Source organism: Zosterops lateralis (genome assembly GCF_965231275.1).
Source record: "Zosterops lateralis genome assembly, chromosome: 3".
Taxonomy (NCBI): domain Eukaryota; kingdom Metazoa; phylum Chordata; class Aves; order Passeriformes; family Zosteropidae; genus Zosterops; species Zosterops lateralis.
Genome location: NC_139764.1, coordinates 39,895,129 through 39,922,422, shown reverse-complemented (window position 1 = coordinate 39,922,422; position 27,294 = coordinate 39,895,129). Strand labels below are relative to the sequence as shown.

Below are 27,294 nucleotides of genomic sequence, written 5' to 3'. Positions count from 1 at the left end.
AGTGACAGGCTCTCAGGTTAACTCCCCTGTGGCATTTAAAATGCACATCTGTGTTTTTCCACCACACTGTCTGAACCTTGTCCCTTCTTCAGAGCACCCCTGTGATGCCTGGGCCCTGACAATAAACCACAAACCAACAAACCACAACTGTTTGAACATTGGTGACCCATTAATTTCTTTAGCTTTTTTTAATTTTTCATTTTGTTCCTGGAAAATTTAGAATGACAACAGAATGCCTTGGCCTCGCTGTTCTTTATTCTTCCCGTGTAATTGTACAATTAAACACTCTTAATCAAAGTGTTCTGGTTTCAGCACTGGTGGTGGTGGGAGTCTGTGTATTAACCTGTGTTTTGGCCTCAGATAAGAAGTGCTAAATCAGAAAAAAAAAAATGGAATCTAAGAGGGGGTGGGGTTTGTGTTTCTTGTAGAGATCACCTTAAGGAATAAAAGAGGAGAGAAAGCAAAAAAAGAGTAAGACAAAAATAAGTCTACATAATGCTGTTAAAGAACATGAGTTGTAGTGATTCTTTGCAGTGGTCTACCAAAAAATACTGTCTGTGCTGTTTGGACAGGGTTTTTTTTTCCCCCTTAGAATCTTTGTTGCTGTTAGCTAGATTTTTTTATACGAACTTGATAAAATGGGGTAAACACTAATGACACAAAAACCATTTGCATTTACATGTGGTTTTCTCATCTAAGTCTTTTTTTTTCGTAGAAATTTTTAGACCCAGGTGAGGGCCATATAATTTAGGGGTTTTATGGGTGACTTTTTGTTTGGTTGTTTGGGGGAGGTTTTGTTGGGTTTGTTTGTTTGTTGGTTTTTTTTTGTTGTTTTTGTTGGTTTTTTTAAAAATATATTTTAGTTTGATTTTTTAAAAAATTAAAGCTAATAGTACTTTAATAGTACTTTAAAGTTACAGCACTTTTCCCAACACTGCAGGTAAAAAGCATATGAATCCATTGATTAGCTCTCTGTCAGTTGGCTTTTGTAGTGAAGTCGTTGCCCTACTGTTCCTCCAAAGTGAGACAATGTAAATGACTTGCATGCTTACTGTGCCCCAGGGTTACACTTCTTTTCTTGCAGGAAGTCCCCTGTTACTGCGCTGCTGCTTCATTATCTTGGTGGTGTTGAGCAGTGGTACCTTAATTCGTGGTGTGTGGTTAGTAACCGTGCACAGGCAAACGGTGGGCTTGGCCCAAACAACATCCTCTGACAAGGAGGAGCTGCTCCCTAGAGAATCGCAGGAGATGATAATGTGCTTCTTGTTTAACCATTTCTTGTTTGCCTTTTCTTTTTCCCCCTCTGTTTCCTCTTTTTGCACAATTCAGCATTGCCTCAAAAATTCAGCATTCTGTAAGACTGGGATTTTTTTTTTCTTTTTTTTTTTTTTTTCTCTGTTTCTTTTTTCATCTGTGCCTTTCCCATTGCTCTGCTGAAGTTGATGTCTGGCCATGCTGTGTGCAATGTCTGAAACTGCATCTAATCATAAAGACCCTGCTGTTTGTGTTAATTTTATCAAGGTATTGGCAGATTGGCATTTTCTCACTTGTAACAAAGGCAAGCTGTGTTCCAGGTGGAGTTTTATCTATTCTTTTTGTCCACTTCACATAAATCGGTATTCATTCCTCTCTACTCTGAATATTTTCAAGACTAGCTGTGCACTTGAGGGGGGAAAGTTGGAAGCAAACTGATGCAGAAGCTGCCTGGTTGGTCTGAATATTTAGATAGTGATTCAAATGCAATGAGATCAGCAGTGGACTTTCCCCTTCCTTAGGGGAAGCAAGCCAATTTATTTTTTTTACATGGTTATTACAGGTAGCAAAGCTATTCCTACTCAGAAGAATTTGTTACATTGTTTAAAAAAAGCATGTCTCTGCTTATTTGTCCTGCAACTCAAGGTATTGCTTGTGAAATTATAATTACTCTTTGCTATTTATTTATTTATTTCATAAAGACTTTGTAGTCTGCTGCTTCTGTAACTGTTAAAAGAGCTTGGTGAGAATAGAAATGAAGACATTTTTGCACCGTTCTGCAACAGACTTCTGGAGTCTTAGGGATACATTCCAAATCAGTCCAGCCTAGCTGAAGTGAAAAAATACTATCCCTGTAAAATAGCTTGTGCAAAGACAGGCTTGTCGAAGAGTATCTCTCATCTGTTGTGCTTGAGGCAAGAGTATAATGGATCCCCTTGGGAGAAATCCTGTTTATAGCCTTGGTAGACTGAAAATGGAATATGTTTCCAGTTGGAGAATTAACTGATAGGCTTTTGGGTCAGGAGGTGTCGTGCATTTGCAGTTTGTACAGTATAGGAAGGTGCTTCTCTTCTGAGTTGCCAATAGAGAGGCCAGGTCTTGCTGCTGCTCTCTGGCTCTCCCTAAGTTTCCTGACAGTTGCAGTGCCTGTGAAGGAAGCCTGGCTTTCCCATATTGTAAAGAACTTTCTGCCTGTACTTTGCCTCTCCCTTTTCCCATAGATAGAAAAGATGAATGGTCTTCACTAAAGATCTGCGATTTACAAGGCAGAATTGCCAAGCACTGGAGTGCTAAATTGAAGTATCTCTGTTCTTACACCGAGGTTCTGACCTGCCTTGTCTTTACTGCACTCCTGGCTGTGCATATGTATGCCCATAAATGAGATTTCCCTAAGGGTCCGTCTTGGAAGAGACTGTGGTGTGTTTGAGAGGTGACAAGGTCGCTGTTACTGAATGGCTATTCCAGCAATTTACTTCTCTTAACTTTTGCAAGATCTCATGTGGTCTGTATTGGGGATCCAGCTGAGCAAACGGAGCTTGGCATTTCTGACCTGGCTTCCTTTTGCAGCTGCTCTGTGTGAGGTGTAATGGATACTGAGGCTGGCTCATGCCCAATGACATATTTTGCTGGTTCTTTCTTGTGCTTCTGCAGTTGCCTAGGCCAATTGATACCTTGAATGGCCACTTATTCTTAAACTTTAATTAATATGCCTGATTTATGAAGTATTAGGAAGACTTACAGGTGATTGGTATTCAATAAACAAATCCATTAGTAGATTATGCAGCAATGAAATCTGTTGCAATGAGAAACTGTGTGTCAGTAGTCCGATGGAATAGGGTACATGCTACTGCTTTTACTAGTCAGTGAAAAGGAAGGATCAGTTGATCCACTGATCTTGCCACAAGAAGATTGTTTGTCTTCCCAGGTTAAAAAAAAAAAAGTGTTGGAAAGGAATTGCATGCTCTAGTTGCAGACTTTACTGTTTGGGTGTTCTTTAAAATGTATACATTGCTAAGTTTTGCATGTAGTACTGATAATGTATTTTAAAAGGCTGCCTGGTTTTGTGCACAAAAATTCAAAGCCACTTTCCATCACTTAAAAGTGATGGAAAAACATAATCCCTGTGAGATCCTAATTCGTCACTTTTTGCCTGAAGCCTTTAATACTCATTGTCTATTTCTTTCAAAGAGCTCCTGAACTCAGTTTTGTTTCAGCTAAATATTAAATTCATAAAATGATTAATGTGCTGTCCTCAAAGGGAGCAAACTGCTTAGGAGCTTTTTTCATCCCATGGGAGAAGGGGATGGAAGCGTGGCAGCCACCCTGCATGGTCCTGCCATTGCTACCCTGCCCTTGCACTTCCACCTCCTTTGGTGCTCTGTCCTTTGTTAAGTGTTTTTTCCTCTCCTTGAGGACTAGTTAGTGCACCCACAAGCATGAGTCACTTTTATTTGGCTGAAAGAGAACGCCATCATCCCTGGGTTAGGAGAGTTGTCCCTATCTTTGAGCTTAAGGACTAGGGCAGCCTACAGAGTCTTGTAGCAGCATGGTCCCAGGTTTGGAATGGGTGTCCACAGAATTTTGAGAGATTCCTTCTTCCTAAGCACATTGTGCAAGGATGCAGAGCAGGAGAGTTACAAGCTCTAGAGCATGTTTCCTGTTCAAGGATTCACTTGTGCTGCTTGATGTGGGGCAGGAAGACTTTATAGCACAAAGGTGGGGAGCCTGAGCAGTCATGCCTAAGAGCTGCATCTAATCCTGCAATGAAGACTAGTGAGAAAGCGTTTTCCTTGCTATTGTTAAAGCTCAGTGTCACCAAGGAGTGCTGCTGGTACAGGAAGAAAGGAAAAAAAGGATGTTGGCTTGTATCTAAGACCAATGCTCAGTGATTTCCCCATGTGTCACATCTGCTTGGGTTCACAGCCCTGGAGTTTTTGAAGGCATCTCACATTGCACCTCTTGAAATATCCTAAAGGAAAGGTGGGGGCCAGGCCCACATCCCTGCCCTGTGAAAGGACTGTGGTCACACCTGACCAGGTGCAGAAAGCCTGTTGTAGTTGCATCTCGCACTTCCGTGTGCTGAAGCCAGTTGTCTCTGCTGTCAGTGTTGCACCTGTCCACAGCCAGGCTGCACCAATTCTGGAATCCAGCTCTGCAGAGCACCCAGGTGACTGGGAGGTGTCTTGGTATTCCTTCTTCAATGGCTTTCAGTAGGGGTTTCCTACAAAGTAGTGCGCAGTGTTTGAAGACAGGTGTGTATTTTACCCCAAAAGCAGTGTGTGGACCAGATTTACTACCCTACCTCCTCCCCATGGCATCTTTGCCCTTGGATGTGTTGTGCTAGTCATGGAATGATGCTGAGGTAGACACATTTGAAAAGTCAGTGTGCTTCTGGGCATTTGCTGCAGGATGTGACCTAGTTGTCCTGATTGCTGGTCACAGGTGGCACTTTTCACAAAATTTTATAGCCATGACATAAAGCTATTTAGCTTCAATCTTGTTTTCTGCCCTGACAAGCAACTTTGTTTCTGCTCCTTCCTGGTTGATCCATCTTCTCAGAGAAATTTTCATCATTGCAGGGGTTAGTCAAAGGAGGTGGGTGGAGTTTTTAAAATTGCTGAGAAAGGCTTATACGTGCCATCTTTTACTTGCTCAGGCTCTTTATTACTCTCTTTTGCAGATAGTACTGGTGCCCTACAGTGTGCATCTGAGGGGACAAAATACCTGGAAGGTGAGGGGGGGGGGGGGTTTCAGTTTTACAACTGTGTTTTTCATCATGAGTATGAGGCAGCCTGAGTGTGGGTTGCTGCCAAAGGCAGATTTGTTTCCAGGCAGTTGTCTGTCTGTCTTGCTGCAGGACTGCCTTGATTAAAGCTGCTTAAGCTGTTTGTGAAACTGCAGCCTAAGAGTCTAGTGTTCTTAGAAGCCTAAGACATCTCTGGATGATGTCTGGAAAATATTAAGAAGAGTCTTAATGTTTCTGGACAATTTTTGATGAGAGGCCATAGGGCCACTGTGGTAAGGTTTCATCAGGAAGATGCTTGGTGCTCATTCTCTATCAGCTCTAGCAAAAGCAGATGTTTTACTGTAATAAACCCCAAGGACTGTGTTTCCAGGGGAGAGAAGCACAGAATTACCTGTGGTTTTTTTCTTGATAGATAACTTCGTTCTGCTTTGCTTCTCTGAGTTGGTAAATTATGGCTTGTTCATCTGTTCCCTTTATCCTGTGATGTGGTTGTAGCTGTATTTAGAGGCTGAAATGAGAATTAGGACCCAATTCACTGTGGTGTTAAGAACTAGTGTGTAAAATACAGTGGCATTCATTATGAGAACCCATATGCTGTCTGGATGAGACCTGCTTCCAGACAGGCTGGTGCAGGCATAGCCCCAAACTCAGTGGTGGCAGGACATCCTTCTGTCATTTGGTATATGGTGGGGTGTGAGGTGTTTCAGTGAGCCATCCTGCTGGTACCTGAAGCAGGCAGCTTCTTTCTTCTCATCTAACTCCTCTTCCCCCCGTGGAGGGCTCTGCTGCTCTTATCTGCCTTGCTGGGGCAAACCTCATCCAGTCCTGCTTTGCCCCAGCAAGTGCTGAGGTTCTGGCCCTGTGCTGAGAGGCAACTTGAGGGTCTGTGGAGAGAGGAGGGAAAGATTTAATTGAGTTTTTATGGCCATGTTTGAGCTGCTTAGTGAGAGAAAGCTTGAAGTTAATGACAGGCATGTTTTCCAAAGATCCTCTGCATGTGTGTTTAGGTAAAATAAACACTGCTAAATAAGCTGTGCCACCACTCTGGCCACTAATAAGCCTCCTGTCTGATACCAGAATACAAATAAATAGTGCCTTTGACTGCTTTAATTGATAGACTTGTTGGGCCTTTGACCAAGCAATTACATCTCAAAATGCACTTCTGCAGGAGCTAAAACCAAGTGATGTTAGATAAAAAAAGCAACACAACAAAAACAAACAACCTGCAGAGTGTCCCACAGGCTGGTGGTTGACTTCGGGTTTTATTAATTCATCTGCACTGCATTTGCTGGAGCTTTTATGGTTTAATTGAGGTTAAGAGGTTGGAATCTGTGGTAAACAAAAGAATGGCACATGGGCAGCCTGAAATTGTGTATGTTTAAGTAAGAGCATTCCTTCTGGTCACTTGTTTTCATTGGGCAGTTACTCCTGACTCACAACTTTTTTTTTTTTTGAAAAAAAAGGAAAGGTGTAAACATGCATTGCTAGCAAGTTAATGATTAATTACATTTTATCACATCCTAACATACCTGTAAAGAAGAGAAGGTTGAGCTGGGCTTGTGTTTGACCTCCCCCTTCAGATTAAGGACATTTTTTCTTTAACCCCTTACCTGTCATGGGAGGGTCCACAAGCTCATTTGTTTTGAATCATAAGAAAAAAACCACCTTCTCTTCTGCCTTTCTCACTTCCCTGTTCCAAGAGTCCACAGCTGTTCCCTTAAAAATTCAAATGGAAAAAGCAGGTGTGGGAGAAAAACTTTCCAGGAACTTTTTATTATAGAGGCCATGGGGAAGTGGGAGTCAGTTTCTTCAGCTGTCCAAAGGAATCTGTGTGCACATGTTTGGTTTTTTATGGTCACTTGTTTGTCCTATTTTCAGTTTTGTTTTGAGTCCCATGAATGTATTTGCTGGCTGTGATATCCCCTTGTGAGAGGGAACGTGTAGTAGCCAGTGCAGCCGTTTGGCAATTAAGATAAACCTCCTCATGTGGAAAAGTTCATACTCTGAGGTCTTTATGCTGTTGATAGAGTTTATGGCATGAATTACATCAGCTGGCAATAATAGTGGTGACCTGTTGCCCTCAAGTCATTCTGTAGACATCTGTAATTTATATACAGTTGTTAATAGTGTGTAGTCCGGAGCCTAAGAGAGCATGTCAGTATAATTATTTCAGTGAGAGAAGATAAATCAGAATTTTCCTCTTAATATTTCAGTTAATAGCAGCTTTCACATGTTCCATAAAGTCAAATGTCTTTTTCTCACTTGCTTTTAGTTTAGAGCAATCTTTTTAAAACTCCTAGGTCTTGTTAAACTAAATACTTGTTCTGCAAAAATACTTTAATAACTCCCTTGTCTGGTTTTTTTTGTTTGTTTGTTTGTTTTTTGTTTTTTTTTTTTTTTTTTTTTTTTTTGTTTTTTTTTTTTTTTTTTTTTTTTGGGTTTGTTTTGTTTTTTTTTTTTGGGTTTGTTTTTTTTTGGGGGGGTTTTTTGTGTGTGTGTACTTCTGTCTTATAATGAATGCTCTACATAACTTGAATCAAAAATTGCTTTATTAAGGAGCATTGTATATGCTGGCTTGGGGAAGGAGGTGCATGGAACAGCTTCTATATTTGCAAAAGGACACTCATGGATCTATCTTGTATTTGCTTAAAAAAATAATTTAAAAAAAATTGATGCTTGAGTACAGAGTTGAAAGGAGAGGGATAATTTCAAGTTCTATTTGCTGTACTCTACATTATTGTTTGCTTTTCCCATCTCCCTCACAAGAATTTGATTCTGCCATAATTTTCTCCTGAACCAGGACAAACATAATTTTAAACACAAAATGTAATGATTTTAAACAGAAAAATTTTTAAACTTACATGTAGTGCACATGTACATGTGTGTGTATGTGTATGTGTGTTAGCATAACATGGCCTGCTTCCCTGCTGATTGTGATCCCTCCTCTTTTATTTGTTATGGAGGGTGAAAAAAAAAGCCCATGGCTCTCTTCACAGCCTGTCCCCTGAAGGTGGGCTGGGCTGTGGGTGGTGGGAGAGGGTGGCACTGCCAGACCCCGTGCATTGGGCTGTCTTTGCTGGAGTCTGCACCTGTCCCCAGGTGTGTGGGGACTTTGGGGGCAGGCACCAGCCTGCAGCACCTCTGTCACTGTGCTGCCTGGTGAGTGCCCAGGTGTTGCTGGTGGAAGGGAGTCAACCTCTTTGCCTCTTTGTTCAGGGCAGCAGGGGGTTGACTTATATCAAATCTTGTATGGGGATGGAGTGGACCCTGTGCTTGGTATCTTGCTGGCATTGATACCTAACCCACCCTTGAGAAGCCTCTCCTTTTCCTGATGGATTCATCAGGTGCCACAGGATACTTCCTGAGAGGAATGCTGAGAGCATTGGAGAGGAGAGGGCTATGCATAAAATGGTACAAGTTGCTGAGGAAACTGTCTAACCTAGCTGTAAAGTCAAGGTGATGTTGGCTACTCAGCATTTGGCTGCAAAGAAAACTTCCATCTGTTATTTATGTTAATATCTGAACTTCAGCTGTAAGATGCTTGTGCAGGCTGGGCTCAGTCCTCGAGAGGAGGGCAGTGCTTACATCACAATTGGTGTTTTACAGTGGCTCAGCTTTTTGAGTTTGTGTTCTACCTCCTCCTTTGAGTTGAGGTATAGAGGATTTCAGGCAGTGGTTTCCCAGGGAGTAGGGATGGAGTGAGGGGGAGGAGAGCACAGATGAAGTCCTCTGCACTGACATGTGCCTGTTGACAGCTCATTGAAATCTCTGCTCTGGGAGTGAATGAGGTGCCTGGCTGAAGGATGGAGTGCTCCCCCGTGTCATGGGTGTTTTCAGGCAGTGCCACCTGCCTTATCACTTACACAGTCTGGAAACCTTGAGTCTGGTTTGTTATTGCAGGGAGACCTCATTGCTTTATGGCACTCTCCTGGGACTTTCAAGCTGTTTAAAAGGCTGACGCTGCCGGTTTGTGCTGTGATGCTGGTGGAAAGATTGACTGGCCCTGGAAAATGGATGGGAGTTGGGAGTGTTTTTGTTTTTAAACATCTCATCGCATGCATGCTGTGAGCTGCTCCCAGCGCCAACAAGAAGCACGGCACTGATGCTCTTGCCTTTTCAACAGGTACATGGGATGAAGGGAGCCTGACACGTGTCTGGAGAGGAGACCCCGGCGCTGTGGAGCTGCCCACCATGAGCAGGACACTGCTGGCAGGCAGGATGCAGTCAGAGATCCGGAGTGTCTGCGTGTTCCTGCCCACCCGTGAGCAGCTCAGCCTGGCCGTGGGGGTGAGTGGCCGGGAGGTCGCTGCAGCGCGGCCACGGTTCAGTTTTGTTTGCTCCCTTTGTTCTCCCCAAAGCCTGGTGCTGGTCTGCTGACCGAAAGGCTATTAGCCAGCTTAGGGTAATTGGTGCCCCATTTTCTAATTGGGGAGCTTCAACTCATTTGCAGAGTTTGTTGAAGTCATGGCTGTGTTGTAGGGTGGGGGTCTCCTCTACTCTTTTTCTGTTGTTATTTATGTTTTATTATTTCTGAATGGTTTTGCTACTCATAATAATCCAACAATTTTTTAAAAATTGTACCTGAAATACCATTATTACTTAGCAAGTGTACCCAACATATGACTGTTTACTCTTGTAAAGAGTCCAGCTATCCCTTGTTTTCATAGCCTGCAGATCCCTTCAAAGGGTGTAAGTCAAACAGCCATTGAGGGTGGGTTTTTTCCCTTCTCTCGAGTACTCATACACACAAAAAAATCAAGGTAAGTCGCTTCATTTCTGTGATTGCTGCCTCGAATGTCTCCAAGTGTGCATGAGTGACAGCAGGGCCAGCTCAGCTGGCAGCCCAGGGTGGCACAGTGTCTGCACAGCACGGTGCCTCTTTGTGCAACGCCGGCTGCTCCTTGAACTTGTGAGAAACTGAGCTGACAAGAGGCACTTGGCGTTCAGAGGACAAGCAAGTCTCAAAGATAAGTGCTCTCTTGTAAGCGTGTGCGTGCACTCGTGTGTGGGCTGGGGAGATTTGGCTTTGTTTTGGGTAGGTTTTTTCCCCTGCTTTGGGATGAGGAGGGGGAGAAGACAGTTGAGTTGAACTGTTATTTTAAGTACTTGATTGAAATGCCGGCTTTTGAAACTATGTGTGCTAATCTTCAAAATCCATGTCGGAATTTTCCTACCTACTGTGTGTAAGTGTAGCGTCCTTAACTAAAACAGCCTCAAGGGCTGGATGGAATAAAGCTTTAAGAGAAAAATCTAGGACGCTCTGCTTCTAGGTTACTGGTTCAAACGCAGCCCATCCACTGCCCCAGAAGGCTTCTGCAATCTGCTGGCTTTTGTGCAAAGCAGAAAACGATAATTTAATTAAGTTCTTGGCAGCAGGTGTGCAGGCCTGGGCAATGGTCTGTTGCAGCTGACCCTAAATCTCACCTTCTTATAGCTCTTATCAGGGAGGCTAAAGATGGGAGATAGCAGAGCTGGCTGGCCATGGGGAAAGTGCAGGGTGGTGTGCAGGAGGGCAGTGTGCCAGCAGGGCTGACACTGTCACTGCTCCTCGCTGTGCCTGAATGGAGCATGCAGCTGTTCCTCCACCACTGGGTCATGCTCCGGTAAATTGCAAAAACCTGCTATTTATTGTAAAATAAATTTGGGGTGAGAAAGACTCTTAAGATCGAGTCCAGCCATAAACATGACACTGCCAAGTCTGCCACTAAACCAGGTTCCTAAATGCTACATCTCCATGTCCTTTTAATAGCTCCAAAATATTTCATAAGCATAAGAAATCAATCCGCATTGAGCGCTGACAGGGACAGAGGGAAAGTGCTGTGTCCCCTCCTGTTCCCCTGTCCTGTCCCAGTCTGCTGCCCCTCCAAAAAGCTGGAGTGCGTTGTGCATCACCACATTGTCCTGCAGAGGAATCCTCTGCAGCACCCCTTTGAACTCCTTTTAAAGACATTCACCCTTGTCATTTCTGATACCCCTTTCTTTCCTGTCTGGGAAACTGGGAGAGTACTTGGAGATGCCTGTGTGTGTGAAAGGGAATAGCTGCCTGGGCCAAAACATGAGACCTCAACACACAGTTGTGTCCTAATTGCATAGAGAGTGAAACATGACCTGTTACAGTTGGGCAAGTCACCAGAAACAGCTTTTCATTTGGCTTCTGACTTTACCACAACACTCATTCAAAACAGCAACAAAAATTAAGATTTCACAGCTGGAGAGGTCTTTCTTTTTTAAAGAAACATCAAGGAAATTTTCTAGTGATGTTGGTAGAACTCAAATGTAATTAGCACAACCACAGATGATACTTTGTGCATTAATTAGAATAATAATGCCACTACTAAAGATTTCCAAAGCCTTTTAACCTCCTCAGTGTGGAATGCAAATACTAAACAAGCTTGCAGCTCAGTGAGGTAGGTGGGAATGGTTATCTTTCCAGCAGAATAAATTATAGATCCTTCCCATGATAAGCACAGTGTTTATGCAGGTAAGTCCTCTCTTCCCCCTCCCATATAAATTCCACCCTTCCAGATAAGAGTTTACCTATATTTGTTTTATGTGGTCACATATAGATTGAAGCTTGCTCTTTAAAATGGATTTGTCTTACACCATTCACACATAGTGCTGTTGAAGAGGGAAGAGCAGGAGCTATTTTAAATTCTCTTCCCCCACAATCAAGTATCTCTTAATTATCTTCGATGTCTACCTTTCTGAATGTACAATGAATCTGGGGGGATGGTGAGCAGTGAAACTACCTTCTTGGGACCAGCTCTGAACATGAGGAGAAGCAGAGCAGTGAGGGGGACTAGTGGGTGCTACAGCTCACCATCTGCCCCGAGGAGGGCAAGGCTAAGTGGGAGAAATTTTTGGAGCAGAGGAGATCTGGTGAAGTCCTGTGTGTTGCTGAATGGCAAGCATAGGTCTGAAGTTTTTCAGTTGTTCCGTGAACAGGAGAGCCGTTTTTTCAAAGCATATGTACCAAGAAAAATAGATATACCTAACTAATGCACGTGAATATCTGTGCACAGAATGACCTTGGAGTAGCAGTTACCTTCTGTAAACTCGCCCTCGATTTCACTTTGGACTAAATTTCACGTGTAAAGAAACTCTGAGCCTGACATGAGGCAAAGCTGAGTATCAATGGAAGGAATGAGTCATTTCTGAGATCAATCTTGGCACAAGAACCGTATGCATAGGGAGGAAAGTCCAAAGAGAAGTACCTAGATGAAAAATGCAAAGGGAAGTATTGGTTGCTTTGAGCAGAGGGGAAAGTAGGAGGAGGGAACAGCAATTGCAAATGTAATTGGTATTGCATAGCCTTTAAGGCTGGGAGTAGAATTTGATACAGAAGGGAAGTGCCAAGAGGAGAATGGACAAGGTGGTAGTAACGTACCTGCTGTGCAAGAAATCTGCCTAAATCAGTGTTTAGAGCTGAATGCTACAAAACTGTCACTTGAAGTGCTCAGTTTCCTAGAATTAAGTAACTTAAAGCAGGATTTTCTTCCCTTAGGTATGAAAGCTTGCCTCTTAAAAATTCATCTCATTGCATAACATTTACAGAGAGTCCTGTGCTGCCAGTGACTCTTGTATGCCCATAACCATTCTGGCTAGAGGTAGGTCACATATTTTTTAGCAAATCCTTCCCAGATAGGAGAACATGCTCAGAGCTTGCTTCTTTGGCAAAGAAGGCTGCTCTGTGCCCAACTTTACCTTCCAAATGTGTTCTGGGTGTCTGACCAAACATTGCATCTAGGTATGAGACTGAAAGGGTGCAGTCGCACACAGAGACTTATAATATTATAAAACCCAGATGTGGTTTTGGGTCTTATCAGAACTGTGGACTATCTCCTCCCTGCTCAAAGCTTACATGTGTTTGCATTGGTGTAGTGCAGGCTTCAAAGCTTCTGATAACTCAGTAGTGAGTGTCTGGATACTGATGTCTTGTCAAGTGAAAGAAAATGAGTACTTAAATGACCTCCTGTTTCCCATTGTCCATGTCTAGTGACATGGTACATCCTGGGGCAGGGAGGCGAGTGCGAGCCAGTTTCTGGGGTGTGTGGCATACCTACACTAAAGGAGCTTGAAAAATTAAGGTGGTGATTGGTTCCTAGGAAGAGTTAAGCAGTCAACTTCTGCCCTGTCATCTTTGTTGCTCAGTGGGTAGCACTGCACTACACCCCTGCAGACAGCTGCTGCTGGCACTGCTAAATCTGCATCATCCAGCAGTGTGGTAATGAAGTTTCAAGCTCCTGGTCCATTTTGCAGCTGCAGCTGGCTGTACCATGGTTGTCTGTGGAGCTGAGGTTGTCTGTGTCAGTGCTATTCTGTTCTCCCCATCTGCTCTTTATTTGAACTCCTTCCTCCATACCTCTGTGGGCTGGGGGGATTCCATGTGTGCCTGTGGTTTGTCTGTCAGTACTCCTGGGATGGTGCAGTGGGACAGGGGGAAATGAGGCTGTAGATGGGGGGACTTTAGTGGGGGAATCTTCCAATCATAGTGCACATCCAAGTCTGCACATGCAGTTAACCAGAACCATGCACCTTCTGGGGGGAGTCTGTGTATTACAGGAGGCAGGGGTATGGGAATGTCTCGGTGTGCAGGGAAACAGGCAAGAGCTTACAGGCTTTTGGTTACAGCTGCCAAAGATGAAGATGTTAATGGCTGTGTGACTAGAAGTCAGCAGGAGACAGAACAGGCTCTTCTCTATGGGGTACAGAACAATCACATCTCTAATCTATGAGCTACTCAGAGTCTGATGTTTGTTTGGGTACTTTTGTTCCTGGTTCTCCTGAATGAAAACTTTTGGTCTTGTTTTCTTATTTTCTCAAAAAAAAAAAAAAAAAAAAAAAAAAAAAAAAAAGGCAAGAGAACAGTATTTTTATTTCTGTAAATATTAATGATGTTATTCTATGATAATAGCAATAATACTGAAATCAAAGCATGTTCTCTGGTGTGGTTGTGTTGGGGTATTTCGGTGCCCAAAAATGTATTGGCCTGCAAGAGCTGCTCCATCCAGGTGTGTGAGCCATCTGTAATGTTTGATTGGTTGTGTCTTTCAGGTCAAAGCCACTGGACAGGAGCTCTTTCAGCAAGTTTGTGATTTAGTGAAGATTAAAGAGCCTCACTTCTTTGGCCTCAGCATTGTTAAAAGTAAGCAAACTCAATGCATGAGCAAGTGACTTGGCAAACATCCACAGACCCGCTTGTATATTTACAGTGTGTGTATATATACACAGGGGCTGTGCCTGCGGGGGGAATCTGATTGTAATAAGGTCACAAAGTATGTAGATTATGCAGAGCCTTCCCAGAGCTCTTTTGATCTTTGGTATGTGGGCAGACAAATTGAGTAAAGGGGGGGCTTTTGTTCACCACCTTTGTTCTTAGATTCCACCTCTTTGTGGGGCTTGCTTTCTCTCCTGTAGTGGGAGTTGCTAGTCAACATATTTATTACTATATTCAAAACTATAGGTATTGAACAGGAGGTGGATTTTAAAAGTGTTTGGGGCTGAAAGTGTTACTTATCTTCTGAAGTCACACACAAGGAATGTGGCACTGGGGAGGAACTCAAACGATTTTAAGGAACTAAATGCATGTGTAGGACACATTGGGTTTTGAAATATCACACGGAAGATACAAAACTTCTTAGTCCCTGAATTAAAGTCCAGTTTGCTTGGTCCTATGGCTTAGTATTGGCCAGGAAATGGTGTTAATGTGATGCCTTAAAGAAGCAAATTGATATGAGAGATCACATTTCTGGTATGGTGTAAGCACTGGCATTCCTTCCCACACCCCAACTCTTAGTAATTAGAAATGGATCTGTTGTCTTGTTTATCTTGCCTCCCCACATTTTCAAAACCGCTGAAATACTTGTCTCTCCTCCAAAAGCTTTTCTCAAGTGTGTTGTTTACTACTGCAATTCTAGATATTTCATTGCAATTACAGTAGTCTTCTATAAGTCCTTCTAACTAAGGTTTCTTTTGCCTCTTTATAAATATGTAGGATAAAATAAGTTTTTTTTCTAACTTTGTCTCATTTCCTTTATGATCTCATTCTGTAAGAACTTCTTTTTTTGAGTGCAGCATTCAAACTGAGAGGAACATAAGCTTTTTATCTCCATAAGGTTTGTAGAGTCTCCAAGAGATTCCTTAAACCTAATATACCTGTGCTTTAAACTAGTGCAGTTTTTTTTTGTTGTTTTTTTTTTTTTTTTAATGTGAGGAGACCTGAATGCTCTTAACTTTTTTCACAAATCATCTGTGTTTCTGAGTCCTCCCCTTTGCAACATTTTTAAACACCAGATTTTGCCTATTCCACTTGCAGGACATCTTGTCTGAAATTGGAACCCTTGTCCCCTCCTGTAAGACAGGGCAATTTCATTCCTATTCTCTTTGAATTCTTCTCCTGTTCTTCCCATGTTTCTTTCACTTTTTGTCTCCCTTAACATGTTTTTTTGTTTCATATTTTTCATACCCTGCTTTTTCCCTTTCCTCACACTTTTTTTTGTGAACGGTTTTCTTCAGCTTGTCAAGCACAGGGGTTCTGGTCCCAAAATACCCTGTTGTGGCAGATGCCTTTCAACCTGTTGGAAATGCCTTCTAACCACTGCATCCCAAACAGCATAATAAAGCTGTTCTGACTAGACTTCAGAGTATATTGTCCACAGCTTTAAGGAGAAACAGTTTTCTCACTTCATTAAAATATTCTAATACTCTAGTATTCTGTTTTAATAATGATATATTTCCTGGTTTCTTAATGTGTATTTATTTTTGGTGGTCTGATACTGCCACATGCAAAACAAGGTATTCTAATCCACCTGCATCCATTACTTTGCTGCTAATTTGTCAACAAAACCCTGACTGTCAGCAGTAGCAAGAGAATGCAAATTAAAGGATTTCCACAGAACTGTAGCCAATCACACTGCATGGATTATCTGGATTAGGAGCCCATTTGACCTGCAGACGCTGTGCAGATACACTAATGCTCAGTTGGTCTCATAGTAGGTATGTGTGTGAGGGGGAGAGGTTGGAGTCCTTAATCATAAACAGAAGCTTAACTCCTGAGTGTGGCAAAAAGGGGAATGGCACCATAAAGCACCATGCAAGCTGCAAATCATGAATGCTGAAAAATCTAAGTTGTAGGTCTTGGAGCGAGTTTCCCAGCATTTGATACCTAAACATGTTGCCTTCTCTTCTGGCTGTTGCAGATGCTGAGGGCAGGCTTCAGGATTGAGGGTAACAGTAACAGTGTCAGGGTAGAATTTTTCATCTCTTCTGCTCTTGAACTGTTTTTTTATTCTCAAGAAGAAAACCACTTCAACCAAATATATCTGAGGAGAAAAAAAATTGTGTCTATAAGAAGTTGATCACTTTGAAACTCAAATTCAGGAATGTGTATTAATGGGAGGTCCTACAAACCCTGGGACATGTTGCTCTTCTAGTTTTGTCATGGATCATCAGGCAGGCTATGGCTTTTTTTTTTTTTTTTTTTTTTTTTTTTTTTTTTTTTTTTTTTTTTTTTAAGTTTGCTTAGTGAAAGATCCTGTGACCCTTCCAGGTTCAATCTGGTTCCATAGGCTTCAGCAGCTGGATCTTATATGGCAAATCCTCCTGCAGGGTCAGCCTTATCTGGTACCCTTTGGGAGGTTTCCCTCTTGTTATCAGAAAGTGTGTGCAGCAACACATTCAGTCTTCTAAACCAAAACTGATTGTCAGCAGACAAAGAACAGCCAGGCCTCCTTTGTTGTTATAACCCAGATCCCTTCGATCCTGAGTTTTAGGCGATGGCTTTCTAGGAGCAAACCTTGCTTGACCTAAGCAGATGGAAGCCTTCAGTTGGAAAGGAGCGAGACTGCAGCTCCTATGCCCTGCCAGGGTCTCTGTGTCTTCTTATGAATTTGTCAGGCTGGCTTTCTTAGGACACCAAATCCCTTTGCTTCAGCTGCCCTGCCTGAAGGATGATACTTTGTTTTTAAAGCTATGGCGGTTCACCTTGCCAGGCCCAGGCTTCCCAGCACATGCTTACCAAGGAGCTCAGTGATTAACTCTGCCAAAAGCACTCTGCCTCCAGTTAACTCTTCTGCATCTGTATATTCTCCAGTACTGAGTTCACAGACAGAATATGCTTCCAGGTTATCTTTATGTTACATGAGTATCTCTAATAGCAAAGGGTCTCTTAGGAGACAAATAACAAAAGTTCTCTGAAATACCTTATGATGATTTCTACACACCAGCCCTTCCTCACTAATCCATGCTTCTTGCCTGTCCTCTCTTAAATCTGCTTGCATAGTTGAATCTCCTTTATGAATTTTACCTGTATTCTAACTTAAGGTGCAACTCTATTACAGTGACTTTGGTACCTCAGACGAGTTCAATGCAATGTAAGAAAAACACATGCAGAAATGTACCACCTAGAGGGAATTGCAGGGGTTCAGATGTCCAGAGAGTATAAAGCACTCCTTGAAGGGACTTACATGGTCTCTTCTTCGGAAGGTGATTTTTTGCCTGTACCTGTCAGTTGTTTCTCCTTCAGTATCAGTACAACATCCAGCCAAGTGCTCTCCTGCCTGAGAATTGCAAAGAGTTTGTTTGTCCCTGGATGAGCAGTGCTGGAAATGGTTCTGTAGCTCTTCTTGTGCAGAAGAGTCCCCCGTGACACTGCTGAAGTCTGAAGATCTTTGCCTGGGCATGCCTTGTTGCTAAATGTAAGATGCCAACATGAAATTCTTGAAGTACCTCTCCATTACTAGGAATGACTGAGCCTTTAGCTCAGTGTTCAGACCTCAACAGTTGCTAACACAACGTGATCTCAGGCTTTTGTCTCCTTTCACGGTGCCCTCCTCATGCCTTATGTCCATCCCAGGTAAAGTGACCTCAGCCAGGACCTCCCTTGCTGTACTCCCAGCTTCTGTTGTGATTCTTCCCTTCACTTGGGATACGTGTACTTTGCAGCTAAACACAAGGTCATCCTGAACCAAGTTCTTTTAGACCCTTTAGTGAACTAATCCACCACACACAGGAAAGTGGACAACATTTCTTTCTATTGGCTTGAAAGGTAACATCATGGAGAAGTTATGCAGAGGTGTGGGGGCAGGTGCCATGTGGGTAGTGATTTTCCCAAATCACTAACGCTTGGAAGCTTGGGGAAATCCACATGCAAAAGGAGTGTGTAGCCAACTCTTCTTCAATAAACAAACAAAAAATTCCATGCTGGTGTTCAGGTTATGTGAGGTCTACAGCATGTGTTGAGATTTTTTTGAGTGTAGGGTTTTGTTGTTTTTTGGTTTCTTTAAACTTCAACTCTCCCCTAACCCTAGAAGCCCTCTGTCCTGCTCCTGCTCTCTTTCCTGTTGCATCTCAGGGGACATAGTGGTGTTGCCACAAAGCTTCTTGAAGTATCTGGGAAAAGTTAAGCGCAATAGCCATGGATATTTTTTTTCCCTTCTCTAATAGGCAGAAAATGCTTCCTATGTGGAAATTGGACTTCACACTAATTCATATTTTATTTGAATCCTACTTTTCTGGACTGCCTAGTTGCATTGCTAAAGTATACATGACTCAGCCAAATTTGTTAATGGAATCTTCCAGGCTTCCTACAGGACCTAAGCTCTGACTCTTGGTAGGACACCTTTGTGGAATTTCTTGGTGCTCCTAGCCCACAATAGGCACAGGAGGAGAACAGGTTTTTGCCACTCATCATTATGTAGCTTTTATGCAGAGAACTTAGTTTTCATAAAAAATGAGATGAGGAGGAACTGGTTAATGCAAAATAATGGGCCTTTAGGTCAACAGTGACTCGGAAATTATTTGACCCTGTATTACAGCCCTAATTTTCTATTCCCATTTTTCCTGCAGTGTAAATAATGCCTATTGTAAGTCTGCATCACTCACTGGAACTGTGTCACTTTTTGATAACTGGGGACCTGGCACATTATTTTTTTGCAACAATGCGTGTCCTACTTTTTTTTTAATGCATAAAATGTGTTAAGCTAATTTTGCAGAGTAGAAGTGGTTTTAATTTCTGTAACTGCTTATTTTGAAATGTGATTTTTACAGTGTAAACTTTCAATCTCATTTGAGAATTCTTAAAGGTGAAATTGGGAGAAATGTGTAAATTGCTTTACTGCAAAGGAGCTGGCTGTCCACGTGCATTTCTTAGGATTGCAGCATAGTGCACTGGTGAGTTGTGCCAGGTCTGGTATCTGTACATACATACATGGGGGAACCTTCCAGTAGAAGCTGATGTATTTGTAAGATCACCTACAGTGCTGAGATGAGATTCATGAACTCTGTTTCAGTAGCTGCAGGTGGATGAGAGTGTATTTTTACACATGCATGCTTCTCAGTCAGCTTCTTAGTACCTTTCACTTGTCCTTCAGATGAGGCCAGTGAAGCAATGACAGTTTGTACCTGCTGAGTATCCAGCCCTGTTTGGATCCACAAATCAAATTTATTCTTCCCTGGAAAGGGGGCCATCTGTGCATTTCTATATAATCCTTTACATCACTGCTTAGAGGTGCTGCAATTTGATGCCCTCATATCTGTTAGGGATGTTTATTTTCAAAGCAGACAGTTTTAGCATCTGGCAAAAGATCTCTTGGAGTTTCATCACTAATCCAGTGTAAGGAAAAGAACCCCAAAGTCATCCACAAAGCAATAGGGCTGTGGGGGGAAATACCTCTTTGTTTTTGTAGATGAAGGCTTACATTGCAGGTTGACATTCCAGCAATATTAACTTCATTAAGGCAGGAATGCAGTGCTGCATTCTTGCAGGGGAGGGAGGATGCTGAACTGGGCTGGGGAGGAGTGGGACCCCCAAGAAGAGATGATAGATTGGAGTATCCTCCTGTAGCCTTGCTTATTCTTGTGGTTTATGTGTATCTCCCAGTAGGCCTGATGATAACCTGGAATCCTCAGGTATGACATCTGTGCCTTTACAAAATCATCTCTAACCTAATTAACATTACAAATAAGGAGGGACTGTGGGGTGTGGGTAACAAAGGGCTTTTACTGTAGTGTAACTGTTCTGTCACACTCTCCCCTTTCTGACCTAATATTCAGGTGTGATGGGATGGTTCAGGGTATGTCACTGTGCTTGCAATTTTTCCTTCCTGATGAGGAATAATTAATGTGTTTCTCTAAATGCCTCTGGGCATGGGATCATTCTTGAATTAGAGAGGAAAACTGACCCTTCAACTTGTTATAGCCTCTTAACAAGGTGTCAGCTAAAGATCACAGTGCTGGCAGAGCCGACACAGGCTTTACCCACAACTGCTGTGCCATCAGCCCTGTGCCATGTGGGGACCCTGTGGTGGAGGGTTTGCCTTGCTCCAGGACTGCCAAAGCCCAGGGAGGGACTGGGTGGCATGCTCATTTTACCCTATTCCTGTTACTTGCTGTGCAATTGATTCCCTAAATGAGCTTTTACTTACTTTTTATTAAAAGCAGTATGGAGTGATGCTTGACAGCTGACAAGGGACAGAGGCAAGCCTAACATGAACAAACCTTTCCCTCTCTCACTGACTAGGATTCTATCAGCCTCTTCTAGGAAGTGTTATCTGATCTTAATGGACCTTCCTAGAGAAGGATGGGCTGGGGCCAGTGTAGCCCCCAGCCACCCTATCTTACAGACAGAAGTGAAGAGGCAGGTAGATGCAATCTCTGTGGTGATAAAAACTCTTCCTCTCCTTGTCAAAACAGCAAAAATAACTTGCATATCATTTTGTGTGCTATGGCACTTAAATTTGCACCACAGAGACTTTCAGAAATTCCATACAGCCATTTTGATGGTCCTGTTAAATACTGTTTTGTTTCTGTATGTGATATGTCATGGTAAACAGAAGTTCAAGTATATTAAAAGTACAGTTGCAAGCAGTACAATGCAGGAAAGAGCATGGAGACAGAAACAGGACTTTTTTTTGGGCATTGTCCTTTTTGTATCCAGTGTTACTGCTATTTCACAGAAAGTTTCCTAGTAGGGTGATGTGTGGGCCAGTTCTGGATAGCACCAGATGTGGTTTCTTTAACTTGACGTGGGAGATGAAGGAAGTAGTGATAGGAGGTTGTTTTGCTTGCTTGTTTTTTGAAAGCTAGCAAAGAAAATATTTCTTGTATCTGCCCCTGTAAGGATCTGGAATGTTTTGGAAGGGTGGCCTTGAGGTAGCTCAGAGTCCCCTTCAGCACCTACTGTAACACTGGCCATGCCAGGCCTGCATCTGCCATAATACAGACATGAGTGCAGGCTCTCATTTGGAAGTCTGGGCTGGTCTTAAGGGGCAGAAGTTTGTTTTGTGAAGGGTTCTTTTTTCTTTTTTTTTTCCCCTCCCCTTTTTAGTCCTGCTTCTTTCATGTTTAAGGAGCAAGCTCTTCATCTTGGTACTTGTGTCACCTGTCAAAACACTGTCCTAAGCAAGATCAAAGAGTAGAGGGACTGGTCAGGTGAATGTGCTCAGCTGGCATTGCTGCTGGAGCCTGAAACACCTGTCAGGTCTTGTCTTTTTTTTTTTTTTTTTTCTTAAGAGACTTGAAGACTCAGGAAAAAATCTTTCAGTGGGTGAGTTGTTTGTATTTGATAATTGGTAAGCAGTGTTATGAAACATCAGCTTTGAAAGCAGCACAAAGCTCTTTCAAGATGATGTGCCATTCAGGCTGTGTCTTGTTCACTCTCACTAGGGTGCAGAGCAAGTCTTGGTTCTTTAGTCTTTTGAGGCAGGCTAGGTCTCCCTTCTTTTCATTCATCTTTTCTCTATATGAAAGAAGGTAGGTGTGAGCAGGACACACCAGACCTTTTGAAGAAGGCATCTGTGTTTGGTCCTCTTGTTTCTCACTCTTTCAGAGAATCCCCTTCGCATGCAGAGGATGAAACCTGCCAAATACCCAGCTCTGTTTACTTACTTTTGCCATGCTGGACCATGGTGCTACATGATGGCAGAATACAAGCTTGAGTAGGGCTTGGTTGTTTAATAATAGTAATAAAAAACTGAATGTGGTAAGCTGACAGTAGAATTAGCTGGGTAAGATGATGTTCCTCTTTTTTGTAAATGGCTTCTTGATTATAAAGCAAAAATTCAGCATTTCTGACTAAGGTGTTTGGGAACCTTTAGCTCAGGGTCTCCTCAAGGCATGAATGACCTTCCTTCTGTGCTGTCTGGAGTAGCACATGTACTTAAAAGTACTTTTTGTTTCTTTTTTTTTTTTTCCTGCCCCATCTATTCACTGGTCAGCAAATGTATTGCTTGGAAATAACTTGTAGAGTCATCTAAATATTTAATGACTAAAAATTTCCAAATATTTTACATTGAATTCCTTTTTTCTTATCTTTCAGATAATGAATATGTTTTTATAGACCTGGAGCAGAAGCTTAGCAAATACTTTTCAAAGGAATGGAAGAAAGAAACCACCAAAGTAAGAGAGGTGTTTAATTTTGGAGGCTGCTGCTTTTTTATTGGTACACAGTGAAATGAAAGCTCTTAAACTAAGGTCCATAAAGCATTTCTTGAAGATCATGTGCAGAATACTTTACAGTAGCAAGATGCAGTGACTTTTGCATAGTTGTACAATTAATTAAAAGAGCTAAACCAGCCCCTTTTGCAACTTTTCCTGAGCAATAGTAACCACATGGTTGCTGCTTGGCCGCTGCAGAAGTAGAGAAGATCAGTTGGTCAGTTTTCCACTTGAATTTAGTCTGGAGACCTCATTTTTATCCTTAAGCAAAACAGTCTAAAATAACCTTTTGTGACTTGAATCTGATACGAGGGAAATGACTGGAGCTGTGACTCTTCCTAGAGTACGTGCAAAAGGATGGTGCAGGGAGAGGAAGGATATTTTGTTTGAGACGAGTCCTAGTTCCTTAAGGCTAGCTAGCCCTGACAAGAGAAAGAAAAGCTACATGAAATAAGGACAAGCTTATGTAATTGCTTAATACTGTTCATTCAGACATGATAATGCTTGTTTGTGTGTGTCATTAATAGAGGAGCCATAGTCTAGAACAAAGTATCGCATGCAATTGCTTTTAGATATCTCTAACTGGGTCGTTGTAAAAGTTGTAAAGGACTTTTTCCACCTTGCTTAAGGGTTTTCTTTTGCAGAGTAGGCACACTTGCCATTTCTGTTGCTTAAAAAAGTTTGTAGATAACTAGTGAGGTAGATAACTCTCTTATCCTCAAGCATGTACTCTGCTTTTCCCAAAAGAGTGAGAGTTACTTCAAAGACAGCCAGAACCATGCAGAGGGCTGTCTCTCCAGCCAGTGAGGGCTTCCCAAAGCAGGTGTTTCTGGTCTCCTCAGGATGGGGTACACTTTGTGGTTGCTCTGTGACTGAATTCTTGCAACACTTTTCTGGTCAGGATAAGTGTTGAACCTCTGGTGTGATGCAAATCATAAAAGACCGAATGAGTTGCCATTGGCAGTAGTACAGTCTGAGATGAGTTAGCCTATTGGATGGGGTATTGGTGAGGATTTAATTCTTATGAAGAGGTTTCAGGTGGAAAGCCCAAGTCCAGCTGCTAAAATAGGGTGACTATGAACAACTTCCAGAAATAAAATGGAGGTGTTTGCATGATCAAGAAGCTGTCTGCATCAGATGTGGAGGGAATTTCCTGTACCTTGTCCCAGTGAGATGGGTCTGACCAGCAAAGCCTTGGAACTGCCTGTGGGAGCAAAGTTACCTGTGTGAACATTAAAGTGGCAAAGTAGGAAAGATGAGAGAACGAGTTAGTAAGACATTCCTTTCTTCTTTTTCCCTTTTTTTTCTTTTTTTCTCCTGTTCAAACAAGCCTGTAAGTCAGAAAGATAGGCTGTAGTTAAAATAACAAGCCTCGTGTTGGCTTTCTTCTAACAGCACTCCTCAGTGTGAAGCAGACACCAGCACTGCCTTTTTGCTCTGTGGCTGCAGGAACGTGTGAATAACTAACCATGAGCCCTGCCAAACAAAAGGCACGGAGCTGATACCAGGCTGGTGCGCCTCAGCCGCAGGCAGTGACTGCTGAGGGTGGCAGCGCGTGTGTCCGTGCTGGGTGCTGTGGAGCAGGGATGGATGGTGGCTCCTAGGAGTGCCCTGGAAACGCCAGGGCTGTGCCAGCGTGGCACCCTGCCCTGCTGCCTTGCCTGCCAGGTTAAACCTGCTGCGTTCAGCACGAATGTGTCTGTGGTGCTGCCAGGTGCTGAGCTGGGTAATTCTGGGCCAGCCTGGGTGTCCCCAGGCTACGCTGGGACTCTTACACCAGCTCATTCCTCCTATCCAAAAATCTTCTACTCTTCCTAGGATATTTTGTCGTTAAACCTGTCTGAGTGTTTTGTGATGCCTCATTGTCACAAGCCTCCAAGACAGTCAGACTCCCCTGTAAAACCTGCCAAGAGCTAAGACTAGAAAATGAAAAGCAGTATGGGGAGTGAATTTCAGAGGAGAGAACATTACCAGATAGAATAACAGGAATTTTGGATGTTGGTCATAATTTAACTTGTCTTCTGTCTTTGCTCTAGGGGACAGAGAAATTCAGCCCTCCATTTGTTGCATTCTTTAGAGTACAATACTATGTAGAAAATGGAAGAGTGATAGGGTAAGTTCTCTTCTGTGGTAATTACTGTATTTTGAATTATTTAGTGTGTTCTTAAAATGAAAAGAAAAATAATGTTTCTTTGTTAAGCTCATCTCTGTGAACTCATTGAAATAAGCTTTAAAAATCTGCTTGAATTTTTTTAAGACCTTCACAGACTTTCTCACTCATCTATGAATGTTTTCTGCCTGAATCGTACTCCATATCCCTTGATATGATTGCTTTTCCATCTGTGTTGAAAGAGCAGGTTGAATGACGACATTATCAAAACACGATTAGCACTCTTTTGCTTGTGTCTTTTGGTTGTATGAAGGGCACAGGATGAATATACCAAAAATAGTTATTTACACTCCAAAGCACATGTTTTGGATCTGGTTTTTGTATTTGAGCAGTGCTCTGTGCAGTCTACTCCTGGAAATGGACTTCCATACATGGACAAAAGAAATTACTTCATAAGTTAGAGTTTTTCATTTGTAGTCCATTCACATGGAATATGTGCTGCACTCAAAACAGCACCACCCTCACCCATGGTACAGAACAAAGGATGAGGTAGTTAAAAATGAGCAACTGACAGAGTTAATTTACATCAGCGCTTCTGGTGTGGCTTTGTCCCTGGGGAAGCCAAGAGCTGGGATCATTTTGGTGGACTAAAATCTTTACCTAATTTTTGGCATTTGTTCTTGTGTTAAACAAAGCTTGTGGTTTTCTATGTTTTCTCTCTCCATAGTCTTTCATTTTTAGATAGAGGAGACTCTTTCTTATGGAGTCTGTTTGGCTGATAGGTGTTCTTTGTTTCATTTTGCTTTTTTTGTAGAGATGACACATCCTTCACCATCATAGGCATATTTCTCTTGCAGTAGTAGTTTAATTGGAGAGGTTTGTAGAGCCATGCAGAGATAGTTATCTGGCCACTTCAAACTATACTTGCACACTTTTACAAGCAGACTGTAGTGTCCAGCACTTCATCTACACATACATGTCAGCAGCCTGCTTCCCATGATCTCTGAGGGCAGGGGGTGTGTGGGTTATCAAGGCTATGCCACAGTTACTCCTTATCAGACAATCCCTGTTTAGCAGCTTAAGGAAGAAGACAAAAACAAGCCCAGGGCTCCCATGTCTTTTGATCTACCTTGCAGGGAATTAGCTGTTGAAAAGTATCATGAGCCTAAGGCAAGGTGAAACAAAAAAGCAGTGCCAAGTTTAGAGGGGAAAGGAGGACAGGTGTGCAAGAAACAGGACTGGGAGTCCGAGGGAGTTGACTCTCCTGGCTGCTACAGGCTTTCCAGGGAAACAGAAGTGCTTGATTGTAGTCAGTCTCCAAAACAGGTGTGATGTGATTTTTCTTTCATCTACCTTCTGCCCTAACTTCTTAGATCTCATGCTCCTCAAGGTAAAAGCTACCATTTCTCATGTTTGTACAACACTTAGTGGGAGAAGACCTTGATCTTGGTTTGGTGCTCCTTATATGCACAACTGTATCAGGGTGGCATTGGCACACATCAAACGTGTCAAAGTTTAATCCTCCCCTCAGAAGGATGATGTTTCTGAGGGGCCTTATCTGAACTTTGTTCTTGAAGTAAATTTGCCTTTGTCTTGCAGCGATAAGGTGGCACGGCAACTCTACTACTGCCATCTCAAAGAGCAAGTACTTATGTCTCATTGCAACCACAAAGAAGAAATCTACTTCTTGCTGGCTGCTTACAGCTTACAGGCAGACTTGGGCAACTACAGAGAGAAGGTCCATGCTGGCAAATATTTTGAACCTCAGGCTTATTTCCCACAATGGGTAAGTTTGGGGGGAACCTTTCTGTCAGCAGATTGTACATGCAGCAGGAGCTATGCCATGGTGGTACCTAATCCAGCCATGCAACTTCCCCATCTCCCACTGCAATGATCAGGCAGATGAGTAGGGTATTACCCTGAAGGTCCCTCAGGAGATATCTCTTGCCTTTCCACTGGATATAGGTGCTCATTCCTGGGCTCACTCATCAGTGAGGTGGGTGGTGCATCCTTCCTTGGTGATGGAATGTGTTGGTATCACATGAATAACTCTGACAGTGCAGATGTCTTTGTTTAATTCTTGTATTGCTTAAAGGGTTGTGCTTCCAGTGGTACCTCACCAAGATCTGCACAACCCAAGCTGTCCAGAAAACCTAAGGGCTGCAAAGCCAAGTCCATTACCCTTTGTTCCCAACTCTGTAATGCTTGCCTCAGGGACAGATAGATTCAAACCCTATGGGGATAATACTGCTGTGCAGTATCTCTGGTGCTTGCTTTGTCATTAATCTCTGCCTCAAGTGCAGTAAGAAGAAAGAGAAAGCATTTGCATGTTTTTTTATAAGCACATGCATGTGACTTTTGCCCTTTAGGACTTACAACCAAATGAAGGCAAATTAGCTAAGACTCTGTTAGTTGGCTGCTTGTCCTAGACAAGTTGCATCTCCACTGTAATGGTGAAAAGGTTCAGATCAGTGACAGGACTTATCTTGAAGACTGATAGTCTTTTATGCAGAAATCCTAGCCTGCCTGCCTTGCTGTGCAGCAGTGTGTCTTTCTCCCAGACAACAGGCCCTCTTCCCATGCCATTCCTTGTTACGAGATGCCTGTCAGGAGGTAGCTAACAAAGGGCTGGAAAAGGTGGGTCTTGTGTGCTGTTTCTGAGGCAGTTAAAGGGCTTATCACAGACTGTTGCTCACCTGCACTGAGCCACAACCCCAAGCAAGTATGTGGGTGATTTATTACATCATTACAA

The 27,294-nt window shown here is 42.6% G+C and overlaps 1 protein-coding gene across 4 annotated transcripts in view; it reads left to right on the top strand.

Moving 5' to 3' along the window:
• The window catches only part of FRMD1 (FERM domain containing 1), a 40,333-nt gene that overhangs the window by 1,142 nt on the left and 11,897 nt on the right, over positions 1 to 27,294 (top strand). The window contains exons 1-6 of one of the 4 annotated variants that reach the window (XM_083857272.1): positions 8,619 to 8,885; positions 9,123 to 9,286; positions 14,054 to 14,144; positions 22,314 to 22,393; positions 24,469 to 24,545; positions 26,142 to 26,328. In XM_083857272.1, the coding sequence (XP_083713398.1) occupies positions 8,783 to 8,885; positions 9,123 to 9,286; positions 14,054 to 14,144; positions 22,314 to 22,393; positions 24,469 to 24,545; positions 26,142 to 26,328 (702 nt within the window). In that variant the 5' untranslated portion in view covers positions 8,619 to 8,782. Of the gene's footprint in view, positions 1 to 8,618; positions 8,886 to 9,122; positions 9,287 to 14,053; positions 14,145 to 22,313; positions 22,394 to 24,468; positions 24,546 to 26,141; positions 26,329 to 27,294 lie in introns of those variants that run through there. The other 3 variants (XM_083857271.1, XM_083857273.1, XM_083857274.1) reach the window with 3 other exon arrangements.